This window comes from Balearica regulorum, chromosome W (assembly GCF_011004875.1).
Source record: "Balearica regulorum gibbericeps isolate bBalReg1 chromosome W, bBalReg1.pri, whole genome shotgun sequence".
In the NCBI taxonomy this organism is placed as follows: Eukaryota; Metazoa; Chordata; class Aves; order Gruiformes; family Gruidae; genus Balearica; species Balearica regulorum.
Window position 1 is genome coordinate 25533643 of NC_046219.1, and position 26422 is coordinate 25560064.

A 26422-nucleotide genomic window follows, 5' to 3' on the forward strand; every position below is an offset into this window, starting at 1 on the left:
GGAGGGGTAGGGGGTTGCCCTCTATGTAAAACAATGGATTGACTGCACAGAGCTGTCTTTGAAAAACAGCAATGAACATGTTGAGAGCTTATGGGTAAAAGTAAGGGAAAAGCCAACAAAGGAAACCTCGTGGCTGGTGTTTATTACAGGTCACCTGATCAAGGGGAGGATGTCAATGAAGCATTCTTACTCCGACTACAGGAAGCATCATGCTCGCAAGCTCTGATCCACCTGGGGGACTTCAATCACCCTGACATTGGCAATCTCTCTTCCCACATCTCTCAAGCCCCTGAACTTCAAGTTCCTCCCATCATAGGAAAAGATCAGGTTCAAGACCACCTGAGGAACCTAAGCATGTACAAGTCCATGAGACTGGACAAGATGCATGCCAGGGTCCTGAGGGAACTGGCTGATGTAGTTGCTAAGCCATTCTCCATTAAATTTGAGAAGTCATGGCAGTCAGACTACGACCCTGGTGACTGGAAAAAGGGAAACATTGCACCCATTTTTAAAAAGAGTAAAAAGGAGGACCCTGGGAACTACCAACCAGTCAGCCTCACCTCCGTGCCCAGTAAGATCATGGAGCAGATCCTCCTGGAAGACATGTCAAAACATATGGAAGGCAGGGAGGTGATTAGAGACAGCCAACATGGCTTCACCAAGGGCAAATTGTGCCTGACTAATCTAGTGGCCTTCTACAATGGAGTGACTGCATCAGTGGACAAGGGAAGAGCTATGCATGTCATCTACCTGGACTTCTGTAAGGACTTTGATATGGTCCCCCACAACATTCTGGCCACTAAATTGGAGAGATATGGGTTTGATGGATGGACTGTTAGATGGATAAGGAACTGGCTGGATGGCCATGTCTAAAGAGTTGCAGTCAATGACTCAATGTCCAAGTGGAAACCAGTAACGAGTGGTGTCCCTCAGGGGTCCTTACTGGAACCAGCACTGTTTAATATGTTCATCAGCGACACAGACAGTGGGATTGAGTACATCGTCAGCAAGTTTGCAGATGACACCAAGCCGACTGATGCAGTTGATTCGATAGAGGGAAGGCTTGAGGAGTGGGCCCATGTGAACCTTGTGAAGTTCAACAAGGCCAAGTGCGAGGTCCTGCACCTGGGTCAGAGCAATCCCCAGTATCAATACAGACTGGGGATGAATGGATTGAGAGCAGTCCTGTGGAGAAGGACTTGGGGATAGTGGTGGATGAAAAATTGGATATGAACCAGCAATGTGTGCTTGCAGCCCAGAAAGCCAATCACATCCTGTGATGCATAAAAGGAAGTATGGGCAGCAGGTCAATTCTTCCCCTCTGCTTTTGTGAGACCTTACCTGGAGTACTGCATCCAGCTCCAGGGCATCTAGTTCTGTTAGAGCAGGTGCAGAGGAGGGTCACAAGAATGATCAGAGGGCTGGAACACCTCTCCTATGAGGACAGGCTGAGAGAGTTGGGGTTGTTCAGCCTGGAGAAGAGAAGGCTCTGGAGAGATCTAATTGCGGCCTTCCAATATATAAAGGGGGCACAGAGAGACTTTTTACTGGGGCCTGTAGTGACAGGACAAGGAGCAACAGTTTTAAACTGAAATAGGGTAGGTTTAGATTTAGATTTAGGGCTCAGGAGCATATCTGAAATGCTTGTACACCAATGCACGCAGTATGAGAAACAAACAGGATGAACTGGAAGTGGTTGTTAGTTCCCAGAACTATGTTATCATTGGTAGTGAGACTTGGTGGAATGAATCCCACGACTGGAGTGCTGGGATGGAGGGCTACAGGCTGTTCAGGAGGGATAGGCAGGGCAGGCAAGGTGGAGGTGTCGCACTATATGTAAGGGATTGTACAGCTCTTACAATTAGTGGTGATGTGGTGGAGAGCCTCTGGGTGTGGATTAGGGGCATGGAAAACAAAGGAGATGTTGTAGTGGGTGTCTGCTACCGACAGCCAGGATGATAGCATTGATGAGTTATTCTATAGGCAATAAGGAGAAATCTCTGGATCGGTAGCCCTTGTCATTATGGGAGATTCCAACTTCCCAGACATCAACTTCAGGTCTGGGAAATTCTTGAAGTTTGTGGGAGATAACTTCTTGTCACAAGTACTCTGTGAGCCAATTAGGAAAGATGCCCTCCTAGGTTTGTTGTTTGTGAATAGAGAAGGACTCATGGGAGATGTGATGGTAGGTTGCTGTCTTGGCCACAGTGATCATGAAACGGTTGAGTTTAACATTTTCAGTGTAATGAGAAAAAGGGACAGCAGAGTTGCTACCCTGGACTTCAGGAGAGCAAACTTTAAGCTATTCAGGGAGCTACTTAGCAGTGTACCCTGGGAATCTTCTTTTGAGGGCTTAGGAGTCCACAAGTGCTGGTCAGTTTTTAAGAATCACCTTTTAGAAGCACATGAGCAGGCAATTCCAGTGTGTTGTAAGTCAAGCAAGCAGGGCAGAAGACCAGCTTGGCTGAACAGGGAACTCTTCTTGGAACTCAAAGAGGAAAAAGAAGTTGTATGATCTCTGGAAGCAAGGTCAGGCTTCGCAGGAAGAGTACAGAGCTGTGGTTCATATATGCAGGGAGAAGACACAAAAGGCCAAAGATCAATTAGAGTTGAAACTGGCCAGTGTTGTGTCAGACAACAAGAAAGACTTTTTTATGTACCTTAATAGCAAGAGGAGGTCTAAGGAAAACATTGGACTGATACTTGTTGAAGATGGTCACCTGACTAATATGGATGAAGAAAAAGCAGAGGCATTCAATGCTTTTTTTGCCTCAATCTTTAATAATACTGATAGACCTTGGGCTGCCCAGTCCCCTGAGTTGGAGGACCACGACTGTGGGAACAGTGACTTTCCATTTGTGGACACTGAAATTGTAAAGGACCAGATGTATCAGCTGAATGTTCACAAGTCCATGGGGCCTGATGGGATTCATCCCAGAGTACTGAAAGAACTAAAGGATGTTATGGCAGGACCTCTCTTGATCATCTACCAGATATCTTGGGAGTCTGGGGAGGTCCCTGCTGACTGGAAACTAGCCAACGCTATTCCAATTTACAGGAAGGGTGTGAGAGAAGACCCAGAAAACTACAGACCTGTTAGTCTAACCGCAGTACCTGGAAAAATTATGGATCATACTGGATACTACTGAAAGGCATTTAAAGAACAATGCGGTCATCAGGCACAGTCAACATGGGTTCACAAAGGGAAAGTCCTGTTTAACTCATTTGATATCCTTCTATGATAAGGTCACCCGCCTAGTGGATGAAGGGAAGGTGGTGGATGTAGTTTTTCTGGATTTTAGTAAGGCTTTTGGTACTGCCCCTCAACAGTATCCTTCTGGACAAGTTGTCCAACTGTGAGATGAGCAGGTACATGGTGCGCTGGGTGAAGAAATTTAACAAGTCCAAATGCTGGATTCTGCACCTCTGACAGAGTAACACTGGGCACAAGTATAAATTGGGAGAGGAGTGGTTGGAGAGCAGCCCTGCAGAAAGGGATCTAGGAGTGCTGGCTGACAGTAGGCTCGATATGAGTCAGCAGTGTGCCCTGGCAATCAAGAGGGCAAACCACATCCTAGGGTGCATTAGGAGCAATCTGATCTAGTGAAAAGCATCCCTGCCCATGGCAGAGGGATTGGACCTTTAAAGGTCCCTTCCAACACAAACTATATGATGATTCTATGATGATGCTCCAGAGAGCTATGATCCCTCCAACTACTGATGCTAGGACTCTCATTCACTCCTGTAGCCGACTCCACAGGCCCCAGGGTGCCTACACCCCCCAGTCTGACTCCACTAGCTGGGCACCAAATTTCACTCACACACAGAGGTCTCACCAGCAGCTGGCACCTGTTCCTTGCAGCACACACACACAGGGGACAGAGAGTGAGATTGACAAGAGTGATAGTTAAGAAACAATTTTAAAAGAAAATATAAGAAAATAGGAGAGACTGCAGTGATCAGGTGCAGGGCTCAGCCAAAGTGTACTGACTGGACCTGTTTTATCCATGACGGGCCCATTTTATCTCCCTTTCTGTCTATCCCCCCTCTTTGTTTCTCCCTGTTTCCACTTCCCCCTGCAAGTCCCTTCATTGGTTTGTATGGTTCTATCAATATCCACATCCCTCCCAGTTTAATGTCTGGGATCCCCCCTGGTTTAACATCTTATCAGTTGCAAAGTTCAGGTTGATCTTCCTGGAAGTGGTGCCTGTAGTTTAAATTCCTTCCTAAAACATTTTTTGCATGTTTTATATGTTGTGTTAAATATTAAAAAGAAATTTCCTATTTGCAATCCAGTATAATCCTTGTAAATACTAAGTTTTATATCCTTTCTGTGAACCAAACAATAATCACTTCATAAAGTTGGATTAATATTTTAAGACATAGAGCCTCAGCTATCCTTGTAGCTAGCAAAGCTATTTTTGATACTGTAAATGACACCTTCTGCCATGGTGACTTCAAGTGTAATCACAGAACCATAGAATAGTTGATTAGTTGAGGTTGGAAGGGATCTCTGGAGATTGTCTAGTCCAAACCCACTCTCAACCCCTGCTCAAAGCAGGATCAACCAGAGCAAGTTACTCAGGACATTGTCCAGTCAGGTTTTGAATATCTCCAAGGATGGAGACTCCACAACCTCTCTGGGCATCCTGGTCCAGTGTTTGACCACCCTTAGAGTAAAAAAGATTTTTCCTAAGTTTAAACAGAATTTCCTATGTTTCAATTGGTGCCCATTCCCTCTTGTCCTGTCACTGGGCACCACTGAGAAGAGTTTGACTCCATCTTCAATACACTCTCCCATCAGGTATTTAGACACATCGATAAAATCCCCCCTAAGTCTTCCATTCTCCAGGCTAAAAAATCCTAGCTCTCTCAGCATCTCCTCCTATGGGAGATGCTCCGATCCCTTCATCACTGCAGTGGCTCTTCGCTGAACTTGTACTGGTGAGCCCAGAACTGGACACAGTACTCCAAGTGTGGTCTCACCAGTGCTGAGTAGAGAGAAAGGATCACCTCCCTCAACCTTCTATCAACACTGTTCCTAATGCAGGATATGCCATTGGCCTCCTTTGCTGCAAGGGCACATTACTGGCTCACGTTCAGCTTGTTGTCCACCAGGACCTCCATGTCCTTCTCTGCAAAGCTGCTTTCCAGTCAGTCAGCCCCTAGCCTGTACTGGGGCATCGTGTTATTCCTCTCCAGCGGCAGGACTTGGCATTTCATAGTATCATAGAATGGTTTGGGTTGGAAGGCACCTTAAAGATCATCTAGTTCCAACCCCCTGCTGCGGGCAGGGACAGCCTCCACTAGACCACATTGCCCAAAGCCTCATCCTACCTGGTCTTAAACACTTCCAGGCATGGGGCCTCCACAACCTCTCTGGGCAACCTGTTCCCCTTGTTGGACTGCATGAGGTTCCTGTCTGCCCATTTCTCCAGGCTGTCGAGGTCCCTCTGAATGGCGCAACAGCCGTCTGGTCTATCAACCACTCCTCCCAATTCTGTATCATCTGCAAACTTGCTGAGGGTGCACTCTGTCACATCATCCAGGTCATTAATGAAGTTGTTAAACAGTATTGGCCTGAGGATCAACCCTGGGGGGACACCACTAGCTGGCTTCCAGCTAGACTTTATGCTTCTGATCACAACCATCTGGGCCTGGCAGTTCAGCCAGTTTTCAGTCCACCTCACTGTCCACTTATCTAACCTGTATTTTGTCAGCTTGTCTATGAGGCTGTTATGGGAGACAGTGTCAAAAGCCTTACTAAAGTCAAGATAAACAGCATCTGCTGCTCCCCTCCTCGTCCACCAAGCTAGTTGACTCATTGTAGAAGGATTATCATATTGGTCAGGCATGATTTCCCATTCCTAAATCCATGCTGATTCCTATCAAGCACCTTCTTTGGAAATGGCTTCCAGGATTATTTTCTCCATCATCTTCCCAGGAATAGAGGTGAGGCTGACCAGCCTGTAGTCCCCCAGATCCTCTTTCTTGCCCTTCTTGAAGATTGGAGTGTCATTTGCTTTCTTTCAGTCCTCAGGAACCTCCCCTGATCACCATGACCATTCAAAGATAATTGAGAGTGGCTTCACAATGACATCAGCCAGCTCCCTTCAGCACTCATGGGTGCATCCCATCAGGTCTCATGTACTTGTGCATGGACTGGGTCCTCCTCTATTGCAGAGAACTCTTCCTTGCTGCAGACTTTCCCTCTGGTCTCAGAGGCCTGGGATTCCTGAAGGCAATCCTTACCAGTAAAGACTCAGGTGTAGAAGGTATTCAGTACCTCGGCCTTTCCCATGTCCTTTGTCATCAGGTTCCCTGCCCCATTCAGCAGCAGGCCCACATTTTCTCTGGTCTTCATTTTGCTGCTGGTGTACCTGTAGAAACCCTTAATGTTGCCCTTCACCAGTTTCAACTCCAGGTGGGCTTTGGCTTTCCTAACCCCATCTCTGCACACTTGGACAGTATGTCTGCATTCCTCCTGGGTCACTTGCCCCCTTTTCCAGCTTCCTTTTTATGTTTGAGTTTAGTTGGGAGCTCCTTGTTCGTCCATGCAGATCTGTCACCTTTGTTTGATTTCCTGCTCATTGCGATGGACCATTCTTGAGCTTGGAGGAGGTGATCCTTGAATATCAAACAGGTCTCCTAGACCCCCTCTGCTCTCAAGGACTGTCTCCCATGGGATTCTTCCAAGCAGGTCCCTGCACAGGCCAAAGTCTGCTCTCCTGAAGTTTGGAGTTGTGATCCTTCCATTTGCCTTGTTCCCTCCTCTCAGGATTCTCAACTCCACCATCTCATGGTCAATGCAGTCCAGGCTGCCCCCCAACCTTCACACTGCCAACCAGTTTGTAAGAACTGTAAGAAAAGCTTCCTCGTTTGTAAGAATCAGATGCTTCATTGGACAGAGTTCCCAGACCCTCATCTCCTGCGAGGGTACCGAACCTGTTCTTTAGTTGGAGATATGCAGTAGGAGCCTTCTTCCTGTTGCTAGAAGTCACAAGCTTCTGGCCTTCACCATTTCCTAACCCAATAAGCACAGACAACCTGAACCTCCTTCAATACAGCTGAGAGTTCAGGCTACAGGGTCTTGAAAACAATCTGGCTGATCTCTTTCTCACCATCTCTGATACCACGCAGTCTGCTGACCTCTTCCTGTACCTCCTTGGCAACACAGATCCTGTACCACTGCACACCTTCTGCAGACAAGGAAACTGTCTCCCTCTGCCCCAGCCTCAGTGAGAGACCCCAGGCACTCACTGTACTCTGAGAGCTGCATCCTCCTTCGGGAGTTCGGTCTGGATTGAGGCCTCTGACATTATAGAGATTGTTGCTCCGATGGCGGAGGTGTTGCCCTGTGACACATTAACACCACTGCTCAGGACACAAATGCTGTTGTCTGCAAAGTTTCTGGTCCCCTTGTGAGCAAAGTGCTGCATCTGTTGGCTGCCTGTTAGCTATGCTGTAAGAAGCAACTCAGGAAAATATTTGCAAGTACTGCTTTGTAGAAATATCCCAGCATAGGCAGGTTTGTTTTTTTTCTGGATAATCGGAAAGGTACCAACAGCAGCTGGCCAAAAATATGGGAAAATGTGTTTAATTTAGTAAGGATGTAAACTGATAATTCTATTTTTATGAGTTTCATCTTTTTTTTTCTTTTTCTGATTTTCAGTATTTGGGGTAGGGGGGATAATCCCCCAAAACCTACTCTGTCACAGAACTTCCTAATAAATATTACCATAAAAGAAATCAACAGTGAGGAAAAACTTTTTGAAAAACAAGTTCTAAGTAAAATTTGGTCACTTGAAATTTTTGTGAAAACTTTTTAGTGCCCACAAAAATGAAAAACTACTCTGTAGGAAAAAGCCAAATTTCTTTGTTTAAAAAGAAGTCAAACACTCTATATTTGAGTCAGGAGTAAAGTTGATTATTATCTAATTATTTTAGCAAAAGATCAGAGCCACTGTGTATTACTGGCAATAGATCCTTTCCCCTGAGAATGGCCTTTTTATTTCTTCACAAGTGAAAGGATGGACAGTAACAAACTTGTTTGGGAGTTGCTATTCCAGGCAGAGAAGTTATGTTCAACATATTTTTCACATTGTATTTGTCAATTTCAGCAATTACAAGTACCGGAAAGACTGCAAAATCTTGTTATTTGTGAGATTTGTGTAGGGGAGAGATTTCAGATGAGAACTCAAGCTTTTTTGAATGCTTATCCAAAAATAAATATTATCCTCATAACTTTTTTTGCTACATCATTTAATGTCTGTTTAGTAACACTTTGCAAACTATCAGAATGAATTTAGGCCATTTATTTTGCACCAGATTGTTCTTAAGATTCTCTGGAAGAATTTTGGCAATTTTGATGATAGCCAGATCAACTTGAAGAATGTTTGGAGCATGTAACTGCTTAGGCTTTTTGGTAATGGCTGGATATGTTAACTACTATTTACAGGACAGAGGACAACATTTTTTTTAATATAATGTATCATTTTCATAGCTCATTAGAAGTTTGTGATCACTCTATACATCACTTTCCTCTAATAATATAGTGTTTAGCTAGAAAGAGGGAATATTATTTCTTTAGAATTTAGAATTCTTCTTTCTTCATAGCTAAAGATTATTTTTATAATCAGGATGACACTGAGCTGCTTCTTTCCACACTTATTTTTTAAAACAGATCATCCTGTAATACAGTGGGGTGAAAAAGATTTTAGGTGTTTTACATAGCATTTGACCAGAAAAAAAATATTTTCCTTATTTACAGTATTCCTTATACTTTAAGTGAAATGCTTTGACTTTAAGTGAATGCTTACTTAATGAGTAAGTGCATACAAAAAATGTTTATGTAGAAGCATAAGTGGGTTCAATGACTGACAGTACAAAAGAGCATTTGTTCTTTGCCTGGAAACCTCAGGAAAGAAAGAAAAAAAGAAAAAAAGACAAATAAGCCTATTCCATAGAGCTAATACAGAAGTTTTATAAATCCAAATTAAATTTCAGATGAGCATCCACCTTTGGGGGCAGTTACATAAACTAGTTATCACTACAAATTTGAAGAAAAGAATGCTGTGAAAAATAAAATATTTCTTTTTAAACAAATTGGCTAACTTTGCTAGCAGAAGTTCTTAATTACAGGATTCATCGATTACTCAAGTTGAAAAAGGGCATTTCTCATATTAGGTAACTTCCATTAACCATTCATTCTTACTCTACCAAACAAAATCCAGTCTTTACTTAGACTGTTTCTTCTTAGATGTAGTGAAAAAAAAAATCACTTAAAGATAATATGATTTCCCTTTTCTAGTTTTTTCTTCTTCATTACTGCAGCAGCATTCATTCTCCACCACCAAGATTTCACAGCAGTAACAGCAATCCTACCTTCTGTTAGTTAAACACATTCTTATATATTGCTTATTGATACTGTCTTTGAACACTGCACGTTGCATTTTATTCTTCAGAACTAAAATAAACAGCATGTTGGCAATGGTTCAGGGTGCTTTGAGCTTACTTGAGGAAACTGCAGTATTGCAATAATTCCCATTTCCTGCAGGGTTTTTCTCTTTAAAAGCAAAAGCACTTAGGCAAAAATTGAAGGTGGAAAATTCATGATGCAAGTTTTCAGGAGACAGGAAACAATTATTGCAATTACTGATATATCTGTATGAATGTCAGAAAGAATTTTCACTGCTAATCATAAGTTTCTTGAAAGGGTCTTGCGTGAAGTGGTCAGTTCTACTTGTTAAATCAGAAACTAAATAATTGTTACATAATATAGAATTAAAGAATAATTCAAGTGTGAAGGGACCTCAGGAGGTCTCTAGTCCAACCTCCTGCTCAAAGCATAGTCAATGCTGAATTCAGACCCGTTTGCTCAGGACTTTACCCAGTCGGGTCTTGAAAACATCTAAGGATGGAAACTACACAAACCTCTCTGGGCAACCAGTTGCACTGCTTAACTGTCCTCCTGGGTTGCTTGTGCACTGCTTTGTTGTCCCTCTAGCAGATATTGGGGTTGTTCAAGTCTCTCATGAGAACCAGAGCCTGTGAACTTAATGTTTATTCCAGTTGCCTGAAGAAGACCTGGCAAGGTTTTGGTAGAGGTGGAGGGTGCAGGGATGGCTTCTATGAGAAGACACCAGAAGCTGTCCCCATGTTGGAAAGAGCCAGTTTCAGCCAGCTCCAAGAGGTACCCGCTGCTGGCCAAAGTCTGAGCCAATCAGAGACATTGGTAGCACCTCTCTGATAACATATTTAAGAAAGGGTAAAAACTGCTGCACAACAGCAGATGGGAGAGAGGAGTGAGAATATGTGAGAGAAACAACTCTGCAGACACCAAGGTCAGTGAAGAAGGAGGGGGGGGGGAGATGCTCCAGGCGCCAGAGCAAAGATTCCCCTGCAGCCCATGGTAAAGACCATGGTGAAGTACATTGTCACCCTGCAGCCCATGGAGGACCCTGCATGAGAGCAGGCGGGTGTGCTCTGAAGGAAGTTGCAACCCATAGAGAGCCCATGCTAGAGCAGGCTCCTGGCAGGAACAGTGACCCTGTGGAGAGGAGCCTATGCTGGAGCAGATTTTCTGGCAGGTACTGTGACCCAGTGGGGACACTCACACTGGAGCAGTCCATCCTTGTAGGACTGCCCTCTGTGGAAAGGACCCATGCTGGAGAACTTTGTGAAGAACTGCAACTCATAGGAAGGACCCACGTTGGAGAAGGTCGTGAAGGACTGTCTCCCGTGAGAGGGACCCCACGCTGGAGCAGGGGAAGAGTATGAGAAGGAGAGGCAGAGACAAAGTGTTATGGACTGACCCATTCCCTGTCCCCCTGCACTGCTCAGGGGGAGGAGGTAGAAGAGAAGAGTTGGGAGTGAAGTTGAGCCCGGGAAGAAGGGAGGGGTGGGGGGAAAGTGTTTTTAGATTTGTTCCTATTCCTCATTATCCTACTCTGTTTAATTGGCAATAAATTAAATTAATCTTCCCCAAACCAAGTCTGTTCTGCCTGTGACAGTAATTGCTGAATGTTCTCCCTGTTCTTATCTTGACCTACGAGCTTTACATTGCATTTTTCTCCCCCGTTCTGTTGAGAAGGGGGAGTGATAGAGTGGCTTGGTGGGCACATGGTGGCCAGCCAAGGTTAACCCACCACAAGACTTCATCTACTTCTTCCTGATCAGGCAGTCTGTATCAGATACCGACAACATCACCCACATTGGCATGTCATCTAACCCAGACTCTTAAGCTCTCAACTGGCTTATCATCTATCCCTAGGAAAAGCTCCATGCATTCCACCTCCTCTTGGCCTGTTTTCCCTAAAGATTGTCTATCCATCCATTGCAGCACTCTAGTTGTATGATCCATCCCACAATATCTCTGTAATCCCTGAGATTGTAGCCCTGCAAATGCTCACAGGCGACTAATACCTCCTATTTTTCCCCATGTTCATGCATAAGCGTGTAGGGACTTCAGAGAGGCACCTAGTCATACGAATTTCCCCAAAAAGGCATGAAAGCTTTCCCATAATGCTGATCTCCTGACACTTCCTTAGTTATGTGCATATGCTTGAAGTGGCCCACTTTCAACACAGTTTCGTTGATTATGAGGTCCCTCCTGTTTACCCCACATCCTTTACTTGCCCATCCAGTCTATGACTTCCTCACTTGACTGTTGGTCATCCCTTCCCCATCATTCCTAGTGTAAAGCTCTCCTTACCAGGTTGGCCAGCCTGTTGGCAAAGCTGTTTGTGCCCCACTTGGTCATGTGGATCCTGCCTCTCCCTAGCAGTCCTCCGTCCTCAGAGACGATCCCATGGTCATAGTGGCACAAAGTCTAGTTGGAGGCCAGTAAATAGTGGTGTACCCCAGGGGTCAATACTGGGTCCAATACTGTTCAACATCTTCATTAGTGATCTGGATGATGGGGCAGAGTGTACCCTCAGCAAGTTGGCTGATGGAACGAAACAGGGAAGAGTGGCTGATATATCACAGTATCTCGTACATGCCAGGGGGTAGCAGCCAATTGGAAAGCAGCTTTGCAGAAAAGGACCTGCAAGTCCTGGTAGACACCAAGTTGAACATGAGCTAGCAGTGTGCCATTGCCGCAAAGAGGACTAATGGTATCCTGGGCTGCATTAGGCAAAGTATTGCCAGTAGGTCCAGGTAGGTGGTCCTTCCCCTTTATTCAGCATCAACTGAGTACTGTGTACCTGGAGTCCTGTGTCCAGTTCTGGGCTCCCCAGTACAAGAGAGACAGGGAACTACTGGAGAGAGTCCAATGAGTAGCCATGAACTGGCACTGCTTTACTGTCCTCAAGGTGAAAAAATTTCTCCTATCAAATCAGGACGTATCTCTTTTCAGTTTATACCCAGTGCCTATCACCCTCTTGCCATGCATCATTGTGAAGAGTCTGACTCCATCTTCTTGATACCTTGTAGGTATTGAAAAGCTGCTATTAGGCCCCCTCTAAACTTTCTCTTTTCCAGGCTGAACAAACCTAGTTCCCTCAGCCTCTCCTCATAAGGTATGTGCTCCAGTCCCCTGACCATGTCAGTGGCCCTCTACTGAACTTGCTTCAGTTTATCAACATCCTTCTTGTACTGGGAGGGATTTGAACCTAGACTGGATAAGTCTCTGAGCCAATAAAAGCAGCAGATCTCAATGTGGAATATTTAAATACTGAGGATGCAAAAGGTTTCGAGAGAGGCACCTTGCCATCTTTTTCATTTTATATTTATTCTTTAATGTTTAGGTGCCTTGACCCAAGCCATTCGCAATTTTGCAAAAAGCCTTGAAGGTTGGCTTTCCAGTGCCATGAACAATATTCCACAGAGAATGATACAAACCAAGGTAAACAATTTACTGCAGTTTTCTTCATTTATGCAGTTGTACGCTAGATGTCATTTAAGATCTAAAAGTAGCAGCATTTTAACTTTTATGATAAATATCATATTTAAGTTGAACATCAAACATGAAACATGGGATTGGAAATAACTTTGTTTTGCCAATAAAAATTAATAGCAAAACCTGTATTTCTTCCATTATATGTGAATTGCAATATCTGAGGGCTCATAAATTAATATAGCAATTTTAAAATTAAAATAGATGAAACAGAAGACCTGTTGATAAGCACAATGTGTTACGATAAATGGATTTCTTCATAGGTTGCCGCTGTAAGTGCCTTTGCCCAGACTTTGAGAAGGTACACATCTCTTAATCACCTGGCTCAGGCAGCTCGGGCTGTGCTTCAGAACACTTCTCAGATCAACCAGATGCTCAGTGATCTCAATCGTGTTGATTTTGCTAATGTACAGGTAAACTGTGGCTTTAAAAAATAGAGTTTAAAAATCGTTATTTCCCCTCAATTTTTTTATTTTTATTGTTAGTTCTTCTTATTCCATTGTATTGCATTTGTGTGGCAAGGTTTTGGTAGCAGGGGGCTATAGGGATGGCTTCTGCGAGAAGCTGCTAGAAGCTTCCCCTTTGTCCAATAGAGCCAATGCCAGCTGGCTCCAAGACGGACCCACCGCTGGCCAAGGCCGAGCAAATCAGCGACAGTGGTAGTGCCTCTGTGATAACATATTTAAGAAGGAAAAAAACAACCTAGGGAGAGCTTTTGCAGCTGGAGAGAGGAGTGAGAAGATGTAAGAAACTCTGCAGACACCAAGGTCAGTGCAGAAGGAGGGGGAGGAGGTGCTCCAGGCACCGGAGCAGAGATTCCCCTGCAACCCGTGGTGACAAGACCATGGTGAGGCAGGCTGTCCCCCTGCAGCCCATGGAGGAAGGATGAGGGGGTGTTAGACATTCCACCTGCAGCCCGTGGAGGACCCCATGCCGGAGCAGGTGGAGACACCTGAAGGAGGCTGTGACCCCTTGGAAAGCCCACACTGGAGCAAGCTCCTGGCAGGACCCGTGGAGAGAGGAGCCTATACTGGAACAGGTTTGCTGGCAGGACTTGTGACCCCATGGGGGACCCACACTGGAGCAGTTTTCTCCTGAAGGTCTGCACCCCATGGAAGAGACCCACGCTGGAGCAGTTCGTGAAGGGCTGTAGCCCGTAGGAAGGACTCACGTTGGAGAAGTTCATGAAGGACTGTCTCCCGTGAGAGGGACTCCATGCTGGAGCAGGGGAAGAGTGTGAGGAGTCCTCCCCCTGAGGATGAAGAAGCAGCAGAAACACCGTGTGATGAACTGACCGTAGCCCCCATTCCCCGTCCCCCTGTGCCGCTGAGGGAGGTGGAGGTTGAAGCCGGGAGTGAAGTTGAGCCCGGGAAGATGGGAGGGGTGGGGGGAGGTGTTTTAAGAGTTGATTTTATTTCTCATTCCTCCACTCTGTTTTGCTTGGTAATAAATTAGATGAATTCCCTCTCTAAGTTCAGTCTCTTTTGCTCGTGACGATAATTAGTGAGTGATCTCTCCCTGTCCTTATCTCGACCCACAAGCCTTTCGTTATACCTTTTCTCCCGTCTAGTTAAGGAGGGGGAGTGATAGAGCAGCTCTGGTGGGCACCTGGCCCCCAGCCAGGGTCAACCCACCACATCCATTAAGAAAGCAAAGTGGGAACATTTTGCTGATTTCTATATATGCAGTGATTTACTTGAAACTTTCCAGCTTACACTTTGGCCATAAGGAAAATAAAACCTCAGAACCATTATGTATTTCCATTTTCTCTAAGGCTTCTTATCTTTCAGACCACGCATTCTGCCAATTTTTAATTAATGCAAATGAAAGTGTAGATTACATGTGTTCTTATAATGAATAGCATGAACAATGCCTGAAGATGAAATCTTGGATAGTAGCATAGCTTCTGATCTTCCATAAAAAAATATTGAACATACAGCACTATTTCTAGTACAGATTGTTTCATTACATTTATTTTTATTTCAAAGACAATATCATTAGTATACTTTCTTTAATTATTTGTGTTTACATTTCCAGCCTTTCCTAAGTAACTGGTTAGAACTAGTTTCCAGTTATTTGTAAAACATCAATTTATTATTTTTCATTAAGTTTAGAAAAAAGTTTCCCTTCTACCTCTTTCTTTTCCTTAGAAGAAACAACATTTTTCCTCTCCTGTTGCTCAACTAATTGTCATGGCCCAGATTACTGGTAGTCATACATTTGTCGTCTTTGATGAATAAAAATTTTAACACATTTTATCTTAACATACGTTCAGAAGTTCACTAGCAACAGTTAAATTCTTTGTTGCTTGTTGCAAAGACCTTTGAATAAATAAAATTTAACACAGATATAGTTATATTGCATAATAGTGTGTAAACTACCTAAAATTTAGTATGTGACCAAATATATGGTATATTAAATATTGTTCTGTGGCAAGATATAGGGTCTATGAATGTTGAGATGTTAACTTGGCATGTGATAGCTAGAGTTTAAGAATATGGCCTATATTAAATCAATATTGGTTTTCTCTAAGTTCCATTTAACAGAAGTGTCCTATTGGTCTTATTTAAACTTAAAAATTTAATATAATCACATTCCATGATAATACTGTGAATTGCTCATTATTGTACATGGACTGTGTTTGTCCAATTGTGTGCTTTTTCTATTACTCATTAAGCAATGTGCAATATATTGCAGACTATGGATAAACACAACAACCCTTTTTTGCCTGTAAAACAAAGCTTTTTTTAAGTGAGGTGATTAAAAAAATGTAACAGAAATTGTATTTGGTCTTAACTCCTTCAAAGCAATAAGAACCATGGTACTTTGATTTGTTGGTTTCTCTTTATTTCTTACTCTCTCAACTTCCATTTGATTGCCCTTTCCACTCCTTGTTCCTGTAGTCCCAAGCCTGACAATTCCTGAAATTTTTACTAGAAAAATTATGAATGATGGAAGTCAAAAATCCTTTCATGAAAATTAATATGGAAAATTGCAATGCATTTTTTCCATCGTATTTTTGTGTGCATGTGCTTTTTTTGATGCCCATTTTTATACTTTGGGTTCCTTACTCTCATTTTCTTCCAACAAAATTGAAAGACACATGAAAATAAAAATGCTCATTAGTTTGCCTAATAAGTGTATTTCATTCTTTTCATTTAATTGTTCAATCTTTAAGAATAATTTACATTTTGTGTTTTGCTTTCATGTTTGCTATGTGTTGTAACAGGAACAGGCTTCCTGGGTGTGTCAGTGTGATGACAATATGGTTCAAAGACTAGAAACAGATTTCAAGGTGACTCTTCAGCAGCAGAGCACTCTGGAGCAGTGGGCTGCCTGGCTTGATAATGTAATGATGCAAGCATTGAAACCATATGAAGGAAGACCCAGCTTTCCTAAAGCAGCACGGCAATTTCTTTTAAAATGGTCTTTCTACAGGTAGTTCTTAATATTCTTCTAAATTATTTTAGCTATTTTATTATTTGCTAAATTGTATGCTGTAATAATGTTGCCACAATCAATATCAGACAATAGTTTCCCCCCCGAAAGATTAGTGTTGTTAACATTAAACACAGGGCTATGTGCAACACAGCAGTGGATTAAATGATCCTTGTATATTATTTTAAAGGCCTTGTGCAAGTGTAATGAGGTTAGAATTTTATCCTGTTTTGGAAACATGCTATGAAACATTTTGGATTGAATACCTATATAATTTTAAAGCCAATGTTCTTAATATTATTTATTAAAATACCGTGGCTTTTTATTATGCAGGGAAAACAAAATATTTTTTAATATGTAAAAAGAACATCAAGACAAATATTCCATGTCATCTGCTACTGTATCAGTTATCTTTTTGAATATTTAGCTTCTAGTTGTGTAATGTGGTCTCCAACCATGCTTTCAGAAAAAGGGGAGAGGCAAATAATTGTCTTTCCCAGACATTTTTTTCTGAAGACACCATAAATCAGTTGTTTGTGGATAGCATTACTTAAAAAAATATTATTCTTGAAGTGCATATTCCATATGAATAAATTATTAAAGAATTGTGATGTTTATTTCATAAATTTTTTTTTCCCCATATTTAAATAGCTCAATGGTGATTCGAGATTTAACCTTACGCAGTGCTGCTAGCTTTGGCTCTTTTCATCTGATCCGCTTGCTTTATGATGAGTACATGTTTTACTTAGTAGAACATCGTGTTGCTCAGGCAACAGGAGAGACGCCTATCGCAGTTATGGGAGAGGTAAGATAATATGCAAGACAATGGATTGGTGGATTTAGTGATTAATTTGGATATGCATCTACATTATTTTTTGACATTTACATGGAGCTATGGGATAATTTGTAATACAACTGTTGCAGATTGAGTTGCAAATACATTGGCATCTTCAAATTTGGGTTATATACCTTAATCCATGTTTCCTTGGCTGATTGTTTTTGAGAGTACTAAAACCACAATGACTTATAACACTGATTCTCTGCCAACGAGCTCGCTCAAAAAAAAAAAAAAAAAAAGCAGATCAACCTACTAGGTAGAAACCTACTTTTTTGAGTTCTAGAAAACTAAATAGTTTATATGAAAATAATAAAGGAATAGAATAATAGAAAAATTGCTCAATCAAATCTTTTGGGTGCCTCTGTGAAAACATATTTAAGAAAGGGCAGAAAACACCAGATAGGCACAGGAGGAGGGAATAAAAAAGAGTGAGAAACAGCAAAGGGAACACCAAGGTCAGAGCAGTAGGAGATACTCCATGGTGGAGGAGATATTCCCTGCAGCCTGTGGTGAACCTCCAGAGCAGAGGGATATTCCCAAAGGAACTGCAGCCTTTGGAGAACCCACACTGGACCAGAGGAAAAGTGTGAGAAGGAAGGAGTGGCAGGGAAAAATTGTTATGTACTGACCACAAGCCCCCCCTGCACCACCCATTGCCTTGCTGAAGGGACTGAGTGTAACTTGTGACAATAACACAGGGGGAAGAGAGGTGCTTGGAGTGAAGTTGAGCCTGGGAAAGGGGGAAGAAAGATGTTTTCCTTAAGTGTTTAAATGTTTTGTTCTTTTTTGCTTTTGCTTACCAATACTCGAATCAGTAATAAAATATTTATTTTAATTGGCAATAAATAAGTTAAATTCCCCAAGTCGAGTCTGTTTTGCCTGTGACAGTAATTGGTAAGTGATCTCCCTGTCTTTATCTTCATCTATGAGCTTTCTCATTCCAGTTCTTCCTATTTTCTTCCCCGTCCAGAGGGATGGGGGGTGGGGAAGTAAGCGAATGGCTGAATGGGTGTTTGGTTGTTAACCAGTGCCAACTGACAAGAACATGCATGAAATTAAAGTAGCACAGAAGTACTTGCAGGATTGGAACATGGCATATTTTCATGCGCATATTTCAATGTATTTCATTATAAATAAACAGCAAAAGTCTCAATTGAAAACCACTGTGTCTTATATGTGTCCATGGTATTTGCAAACTGAAGTTTATCTCAGACCTCTTTTTTTTCAGTAGCTCACCTAACCATTAATTTTGTGTGAGTTGCTTAAGAATTCACATTATCTTAGGAGTTATCATCAAGGAACTGTACTTTTAAAGTGCTAAAAAAGGGATAGATGTGGACATATGATAGATGGTTCACCAGAGCGAAGCTTAATGTTTTTATACTTGATGATCATTATATCATGTTTTATCTTACTGTTAAGTTGTAAGTCACCTTGCATGACTTGATATATCATTCTTCCCTCAGGATATATTAAATAGTATCATTAAATATTATAAAAATATGTACTTTTTCATAGAGATGGGGAGTCTTGGCTTAATTTGTAGTTCAATTGATATGACATATTTTAGAAAAAATAAATGACTCTTTCTGATTAGATATTTGATTAAACTCTGCCATTACATTTATAGCAAAGTATTGCAAAAGTGTAGTATTGCTACATTCTTGTTTTCTTGACAGACATGGTCTATGTTAAATGTAATGTTTTTGGTGTACTGTGGGACTTCCTATAATGTTTTGGTAAACTTGATGGATATAATCTTAGAGAGAAAATATGCAATCTAAAGCTTTTAGAGGTGAGAGGGGAACAGGGAAGATGTAAATATTCATTAAATGCATGGCTTCTTGTGTTTCTCTGCATTTACTCACTGTGGTTGAAATAAAATGGGAAAGACTAAGGCTAGTTTGACAAACACTTGAAGCCAGTATAAACTGGCTTTGCAGCTGAGAAAAACACTGTCTCCTCCTACTCTTAGCTTTGGACATTGGTGTTGGCACATGTACTCAGGCAGTCCAGTGGTTAACTGGATCAGAGAATTCATCCTGTGCAAAATAATCCCATTAAAATTATGGGGATTTTTCTTGGGTCAGTTCTGTCATGTGGTTCTTTGCACGGCCATGTGAACACTTAAGGTGAAAGGATGGGTATGGGGAGGTGAGGAAGAAGTATATGTGAGGGAACCTGGAAGGATAGGGCTGCTGCTGCTTATGCTGTTTAGTGTTCACTTAAGTTTTATCTTTCTGTATTTCTGAAAAGGACTGAAACAGGTATGGTTAGAAATATATTTATCTAAATATTGTACTCCTTTTATTTGAGATTCACTCATCAAATTATGCTCTGCTGCTTCTCATTTAAGAGAAGGGTAGATGACTCAGACAAGGAAAGGGAGGAAGGAAGGTTGCATTTTTTACTTCTGAACAACTTTTCACTTTTTTTTTTGTATAACTAGTTCGCAGATCAAATGGAAAATGAACTGGTATACTATGGATGTGACTGCAGTCACATGCATACACTTTCATACTAGCCACAAGCCATTGGAGCATACTACTGGCTTCATTATAGATAATCTAAGGTCATGTTTGTGTAGGACTGTGTCCACACTTTTTATTGTTTATTTTGCAGTTTGGTGATTTAAATGCTATATCCCCTGGAAATATGGATAGAGGTAAGCAGTCAAATCTCTCAAATGTATAATTTTATATAGAACTAATGTGTCTCTTGGAGCAAAACAAGTCCTTATTTTTTGAAAATATAGCAAAGCAGAATCTAAATCTGTATCATAATTTAAATTATGTGTATATTACTATTATATGGGTACAATATGCTATACATTATATATAGTATATAATAATGACTAGAATACTCCAGGTTCTTAATAGGAAATATTTTTTTTAAATGTTCATTATTTACACAAGAAATTTTCAGAATTTCACCAAGAATTTAGCTATATATCCTGGTGAGAGAGTTGAAGGGGATGGACAGTTGGAAAAAGGAAGATATGATGAGCATGTACATATATCTACATTTGTAGTGAATGATGGGTTTGATAAGTGAAGATGGCGAAATTGGGTCCAAGCTCTTGTCAAATAATTTGCCAATTGTTACTGAAGGTTATATTAAGAAATGAGTTTATGTCCTCTTTGTAGATTGAAGGCTTAATTTGTTCTCCATTCTTACACTGGTTGTATGATTTGGAGCAAGTCAACCTCTCTTCAGTTAAGTTTCCTTATCAGTAAAATGAGAGACTTTTCCCAATAAAATGTTGAGCTTTCAGTTTCAACTTTATTAGGTTGCTACACTTCCCTATGTTTTCATATTTCATGTTATTTGCAAAATAAAGGTCCTGGTATTTAGATTTTTTTCCCTTTGTGTTATTTTTTCTTGGGTTTTTTTGTTTTGTTTTTTTTTTTTGTGCAGATGAGGGCAGTGAAGTTGAAAGCGAAATAGAAGAGCTGGATGAAAATGGAGAGCCACAAGCCAAGAGGGAGAAAACAGAACTAAACCAGGCATTTCAGGTGGGCTGCATGCAGCAGTCAGTGCTTGAGAGTGGAGTAGATCAGAGCCTCCTGAACCCGCTTCATAATGAGCCCATTGTTACAAATACTCAGACTATCAGACAATGCAGTGCTACTGGAAATACATATACTGCGGTCTAATATTGAATTGGTCCCCCCCAACTACATTAGCCCTGTTGATGCTGGACTTAACGTGTGTGGGGGGGAGAGAATAGGTCTGAAAGTTGACTTATCAAATTTTAGCTGTGCTGAACATTACCTTTTGTTGGAGTTGTGAAATGAAATGGGTGTATGCATTTTGCCAGATGTTTAAAAAAAAATTGTAAGCAAAATCATTTTACATTGGTTACTTGATATGAGTTTTCCTAGTTTCAAGTATCAAGGAAGATTTTTGCCAAGCTTTTAATGTTAATGCATTTGTCCTCTTAAAATTAAAATAACATATTTTTTTGTAGTTTAAAAATATTTTAATGTTAATTATTTGTCATAATGTTTTCATATACATAGGTTTTTAATTAGAGGCACTTCTGTGACATACTGAAAGAAATACTTTCTTTGACTTATACTGGAGGCGTACTCATTTGACAGCAGATGCATCAGATTTGTTATAAAATGCGCTTTTCGTTGAATAGAACTAGAAGACACTATTTTGATGAAATTGTGAGCATTCAGGGGGTATTTTTATCATAATGTTGGAGAGTTGGGAAGATCTACTGTTTTCTTTCTGTAAGGAAGAATTGTTTTCACTGCATTTACAAATGCAGAATGAGTGATAGAATTGTAACAATGTGGTAATGTGTACACTGTAGGCATACCTAATTATCTGATCACCATGTAAACAATACAAGCTTCCTTTAAAATCAACAGCTCCAGATTTTATTTGCATGCCAGTTCCTCTGGTTTTGGAGACTACTGATTTTATATTTGAGACCACTGCACAGATGCTTTTGGTTGTTGAGTGGTACTGTAGTTGATAGAAACTGAACCAGAAATGAAGTGACTTGATTTTTTTTTAAGTGTTATGCTGAACTGGACATACAGAAAAACATTCCTTTTGGATGACTTTCTTCTATTCCAGGTCTTTTCCTACTACTAGTTCAATCTGCTGCTTTCATAAATGATAATTTATAGAATGTAAGGAATGTAGCAACCTGCATCATTTTCTTTTCAAAATATATTTCCTGATTATTAAAGTGAATTTAAATTTTTACAAAAATTTAATAAGGTAGTGTAACTGGCACACCTCACTTGTACTTATTCCCAATTGCATTGAATTTGAATAGGTGGCTATATGGACCATTGCCATTTAAGAATGTACATCAGGGATCATTGTACCTCGGCTATTACATGGTGCCTTAAACAGAACTGAAACTAAGATTCAGTATTTTTTGTTATTCTTAATAACTCTTAAAATTTATTCAACAAGGTGTGCCTGTCACTTTCAAATTTCCTAAGTATTAAAGGCAGGTTACATAGTCTTCAAAGAAATAAAAGGGGGTTTATTATTAAGTGATTTTAATATCCCTCTTAAAATTGATAATAAAAATATTTTTTCTTGTTTCTAGCTGAATTTCACTTTATTACAAATAAAATTTGCTTGGGAACTTGAAAAGCAAAACTAGCTTTAATACCAACTTCAAATGTTGTTAACAAAGTAAATGGACCCTAGTCATAAGCATGGTTATATATTTTTAAATCCTTGTCAGATTTTAATTTTAAAAAGTCAGACTAAATAAATGAGCAGGTACATAATGCAGCGCATATTTTCAATTTGTATATGTGGTAGGGTGTCAGCCTGATGCTATGTTTTAATTGTTACATCTTATAGTGATGGTTTATACAGTCCATATTAATTGACATTAAACATCTCTGATTTTTTCTGATTATTTTAAGCATTTTCATTATTTTTAAAGCAGACACATGGATTTGCTAAGCTAAAATAGTGAAAATAAATAAAAGCAAAAAATTGAATGAGAGAATAAAAAAATCAATTTTATAGAAAGGACTGTATAAAAATTTAGGGAGTCTCTTGTTTTATCTAGTGTGACTGTGGATTGATTTTTTTTTTTAAGTCATATATACCAAATGGGTGAACAACATGTGAAATGAACAGTGTATTTTTAGCAAAGAAATTTGTTGCTAGAGCTTGCACATGCTCCCAGAATGGTTACAGATCAACTAAGATGTCCTAACATTTTGGTGTACAGCAGAATTTGGAGGCCAACTCATCCTGCTCCATTCTATATAGGCACAATTCCTACTGATGTCAGTAGATGTTTTTTGTCTCAGCAAAAAGTACAAATGAGGTTTATGTTCACTTATCTCTAAATTCACCTGTGCACTGAATCCTCATAGATTTTGTTCTCCCAAATATCACCGCACCTTGGTTTTTTCCCTTAGAAATCGGCACCCTTCACCAAAAATCCTAAAAACTAACCTATGATAAATATTTACTCCCTTTTATTTTGCATTATAAGATTTTAACAAGTAAAATAAAATTAAATATTCAGCATTTTTCATTTTTAACATAGGGTGTTCTATGCTGTACTGATGGTCTGTATTGCCTGGTTTCAAATTTTGTGTTGACAAACCTTAAATGTTTTCTTATCACTGTCTTTTATTGGTAGAATGTTGGATTTATTGTTGCTGAGAGAAAAATATGGTTGTAACATGTAAATCTAGATTGCTAAGAAGAGGTGAGACCTGAATAACTCGACTGATATTTTGTTCATGTAGTGCAAAAAGAAAACAAAATATATGCATACAAACATAGAATGTATATCATGTATTCTAATAGCAGTTATCAAAACGAATTGGAACTATCCCTGATTCAGATAACTGAATGGAGTTTGTATTTCTAGGCTTATCAACTGATTATTCTCTCAATTTTTAAAGTAATATTTTCCCCACTTTAACAAATATTTAAAAGAATTAAGTTACTGTAAGCTGCTGTGTATACTTACAGGTTTGAGATTTTTGTGCTTTGCTTTTAAATTTACTGAATTTTTGATCAAACGTACACATATGAAACAATTTACACACTTTTGATATTTGTTAATAGATGAGTATTATTGATGATTTAAGAACAGAGATATGGATATCTCAGTCCAAATTATGTAGTGTGTAGCATGTGGCTGAATTGCCACTCTGAAGCCTGCTTAACTCTTTCAGAGCTCTAAAGAGCTGTAGCAAGCATCCACTGGCTAGATATTATAAGATAAGGGCTCATATGATTTGTGGATTTTACCCAATCTTGATGTGAAATTCAAAATAATTATTTCAGAGACACTTCTCCTATTAGCACAAATAACTTAGTGAACACTGTGGCAAAATGGGTATTGTTGAATTACTTTTTCAAAACACGTGACCCGATTTTTACAAGTTTTATGTTTATGAAAAGTTGTTGATACATTTTCATATTTCTCATTGTAAATCAGTTTAAAAAAAAACCTCTTTTCAGTTATCTAATTCTGTGTTTTGTTATTGTATTGTAGCATGCTTTGTGCACTTTTTTTTTAATGTTCCATTAAAAAATTTGGATAATATTCTTTAAATTGTTTACTTACAAAATTATGATGTACAGCATTTCTGCCTTTAGTTCACAAATGTGTAAAATAATGTGCTGGTGTACTGTCACTGAGGAATGTATAGGTCTATAAAACATTTTAAACTGAAGCATTTTTAAATGTCTGAAACACTGCTTCTGTTTTCCATGGGAGGAGACCTGATCTGTTATATTTGTGTTTCTCACCAAATAATATCAGCATTGTTTAGAAAAACATTTATATTAGTTAGAGCTACATTGCAATCTAACTTAATTTATAGAGTGGTTTTACAAAATAAAATAACCTTTTATAGTCATGAAAAAAATTGGTGAAAAATTAACTTTTTTAATAATGTGAATATTTTTGGTACTTCATGTGACAGTGATTTCAGAGTTTAAAATGTTCCTTTGCGAAATCAGTATAAATTTCGGAAAATTGCATCCTCATCTCTGTAGAACAGGAAAACTATCATGTCTGGTTTAAAAACAGGTCAGTGAATGGTATTCTAGTATCTTTGCTACTTTGGTGATAAAAAGAAAAAAGAAAACAGGAATAGAAGCATAAATACAAAGTGCTTAGGTTTAGCCTTAGAAAATTAATTTAATGTAATGTCTTGCATTAACCCTTTGAGCATTGTAAGGATACACTTTTTAGCTAATTTAATTAGACCACTGAAAATATTCTATACATTTAAGTAGCTGATTGTCTTGCAGATTATTTTCTTTTAATTTCTAAATTAAATACTTGCATACTAGGCAGAAATGGTTTTGTTACAGAAGGCTCAATAGATTTAGGCTAAATTATGCACTGCCATCAACATGTGCTGTCTGGTGCAAAACACTACTTCTGCTATTTTGTTTTCATAATTGCATAAATATCTGGAGAAATCAAATATTTGACTCTACAGACATAAGTAGTTTACTTTAAGATGCCTTTACAAGATGGAAGTTTAGAAAAAAAAATATTTGTACTATTTTGAAAATCCTTTTAGGATAATATTAAAATACTCTAATACTATAAATGCAAATCTTAAAAAATAAACCAAAACTGCTTAGTTAACAAGATAATTAATTTTATAGAACCCTTGGTATGTTTGCAATCAAATTTTCTGCAGTCTATCTGATGAATAGAGAAAAAGGACACTGTTGTATTCATATTACTTTTAACATTCAATCACTGTTATGTAAATTCATGGAAAGACAAAGGTACTAGATTCAGCTTCCTCTACAGGGATGCAATTTGGATGATTCCTATTGAACGTCAGAATTTTAAAAGAAAAAAAAACACAACAGCACCTAGAAATTGCACCTGTCTTCTACTGTGTTGAAAAAGTCCTTTGTTCTTACAAGTAGTATTCACCAGAACAAGGGAACAAGTTCAGAAGTGAGTAGAGAGTTATTGAAAATTATAGATAGAAACACCACCTTACTGAGCTTTTCTACTGGTTCCTTGCAGTAGCAATCAGCAATGTTAGGTGCAGATGTATTTATTCAAATTTAGCTGAGTGAAAAAAAAGTCTTATTACGTTGTTTAGAGGAATTACATCAATAGTATAGTGCAAGTTGTAAAGATTTTTAGTCAGTTAGTGCCGATTCATGCATAATAAAAATGCAATACTCAAAGGGTTTTAATTTAACAATATTTTATTCATAATTTATTGTAAATGCTTCCCAGTTTGCATGCCTTGAACATTGCTGCTAGTGATTTTATATGCCAGCAGACCTGAGTTTAATTTACCCATTTTACTTAAGAAATAGTAAAAGCCACTTACGAAGTGACTACCTAGTTTTTGTTTGAGGAAAATATGCCTTAGTTTGATCATTTAAACTTTCTTGGTTTATTCTGATTTAAAAAAAACAAACAAGCAAACAAGCAACCCAGCAATTAAAATGTTGGGATTGGAAGCCCTGAGTAACTAAACATTTGGTAAAAATTGTCCCTGTAAATTGATCATTAAGGCTGAAATTCATTGTAGAGAAGAAAGTCCATAACAAGACTATAAGCATCAAAATGACCCTCACTTAAGTCCGAATCAGGGAAATGTTCTTATGTTCTTAAGTGCTTCCTTGATTGTGGTGCAAATGCCTTGTAAGAATTTTCAGCACTGGGTGAACTTTACTCTAAAATAATAAATATTTTAAAAGAATTAATACTGTGGAGGGACAACCTCACCTTGATTGGTGTTTAC

At 39.5% G+C, this 26422-nt stretch overlaps 1 protein-coding gene and 1 long non-coding RNA gene across 7 annotated transcripts in view; both read left to right on the forward strand.

The window, feature by feature from the left end:
- LOC142599166 (transcription factor RFX3-like) overlaps positions 1-21692 on the forward strand; it is a 162744-nt gene extending 141052 nt beyond the window's left edge. For 2 of the 6 annotated variants that reach the window (XM_075738929.1, XM_075738932.1), the window contains 6 exons: positions 12750-12847; positions 13162-13311; positions 16128-16336; positions 16988-17141; positions 19797-19839; positions 20592-21692. In XM_075738929.1, the coding sequence (XP_075595044.1) occupies positions 12750-12847; positions 13162-13311; positions 16128-16336; positions 16988-17141; positions 19797-19839; positions 20592-20830 (893 nt within the window). In that variant the 3' untranslated portion in view covers positions 20831-21692. Of the gene's footprint in view, positions 1-12749; positions 12848-13161; positions 13312-16127; positions 16337-16987; positions 17508-19796; positions 19840-20591 lie in introns of those variants that run through there. The other 4 variants (XM_075738931.1, XM_075738934.1, XM_075738935.1 and 1 more) reach the window with 4 other exon arrangements.
- The window catches only part of LOC142599224 (uncharacterized), a 620151-nt gene that overhangs the window by 85523 nt on the left and 508206 nt on the right, over positions 1-26422 (forward strand). The gene's annotated exons all lie outside the window — the stretch shown is intronic.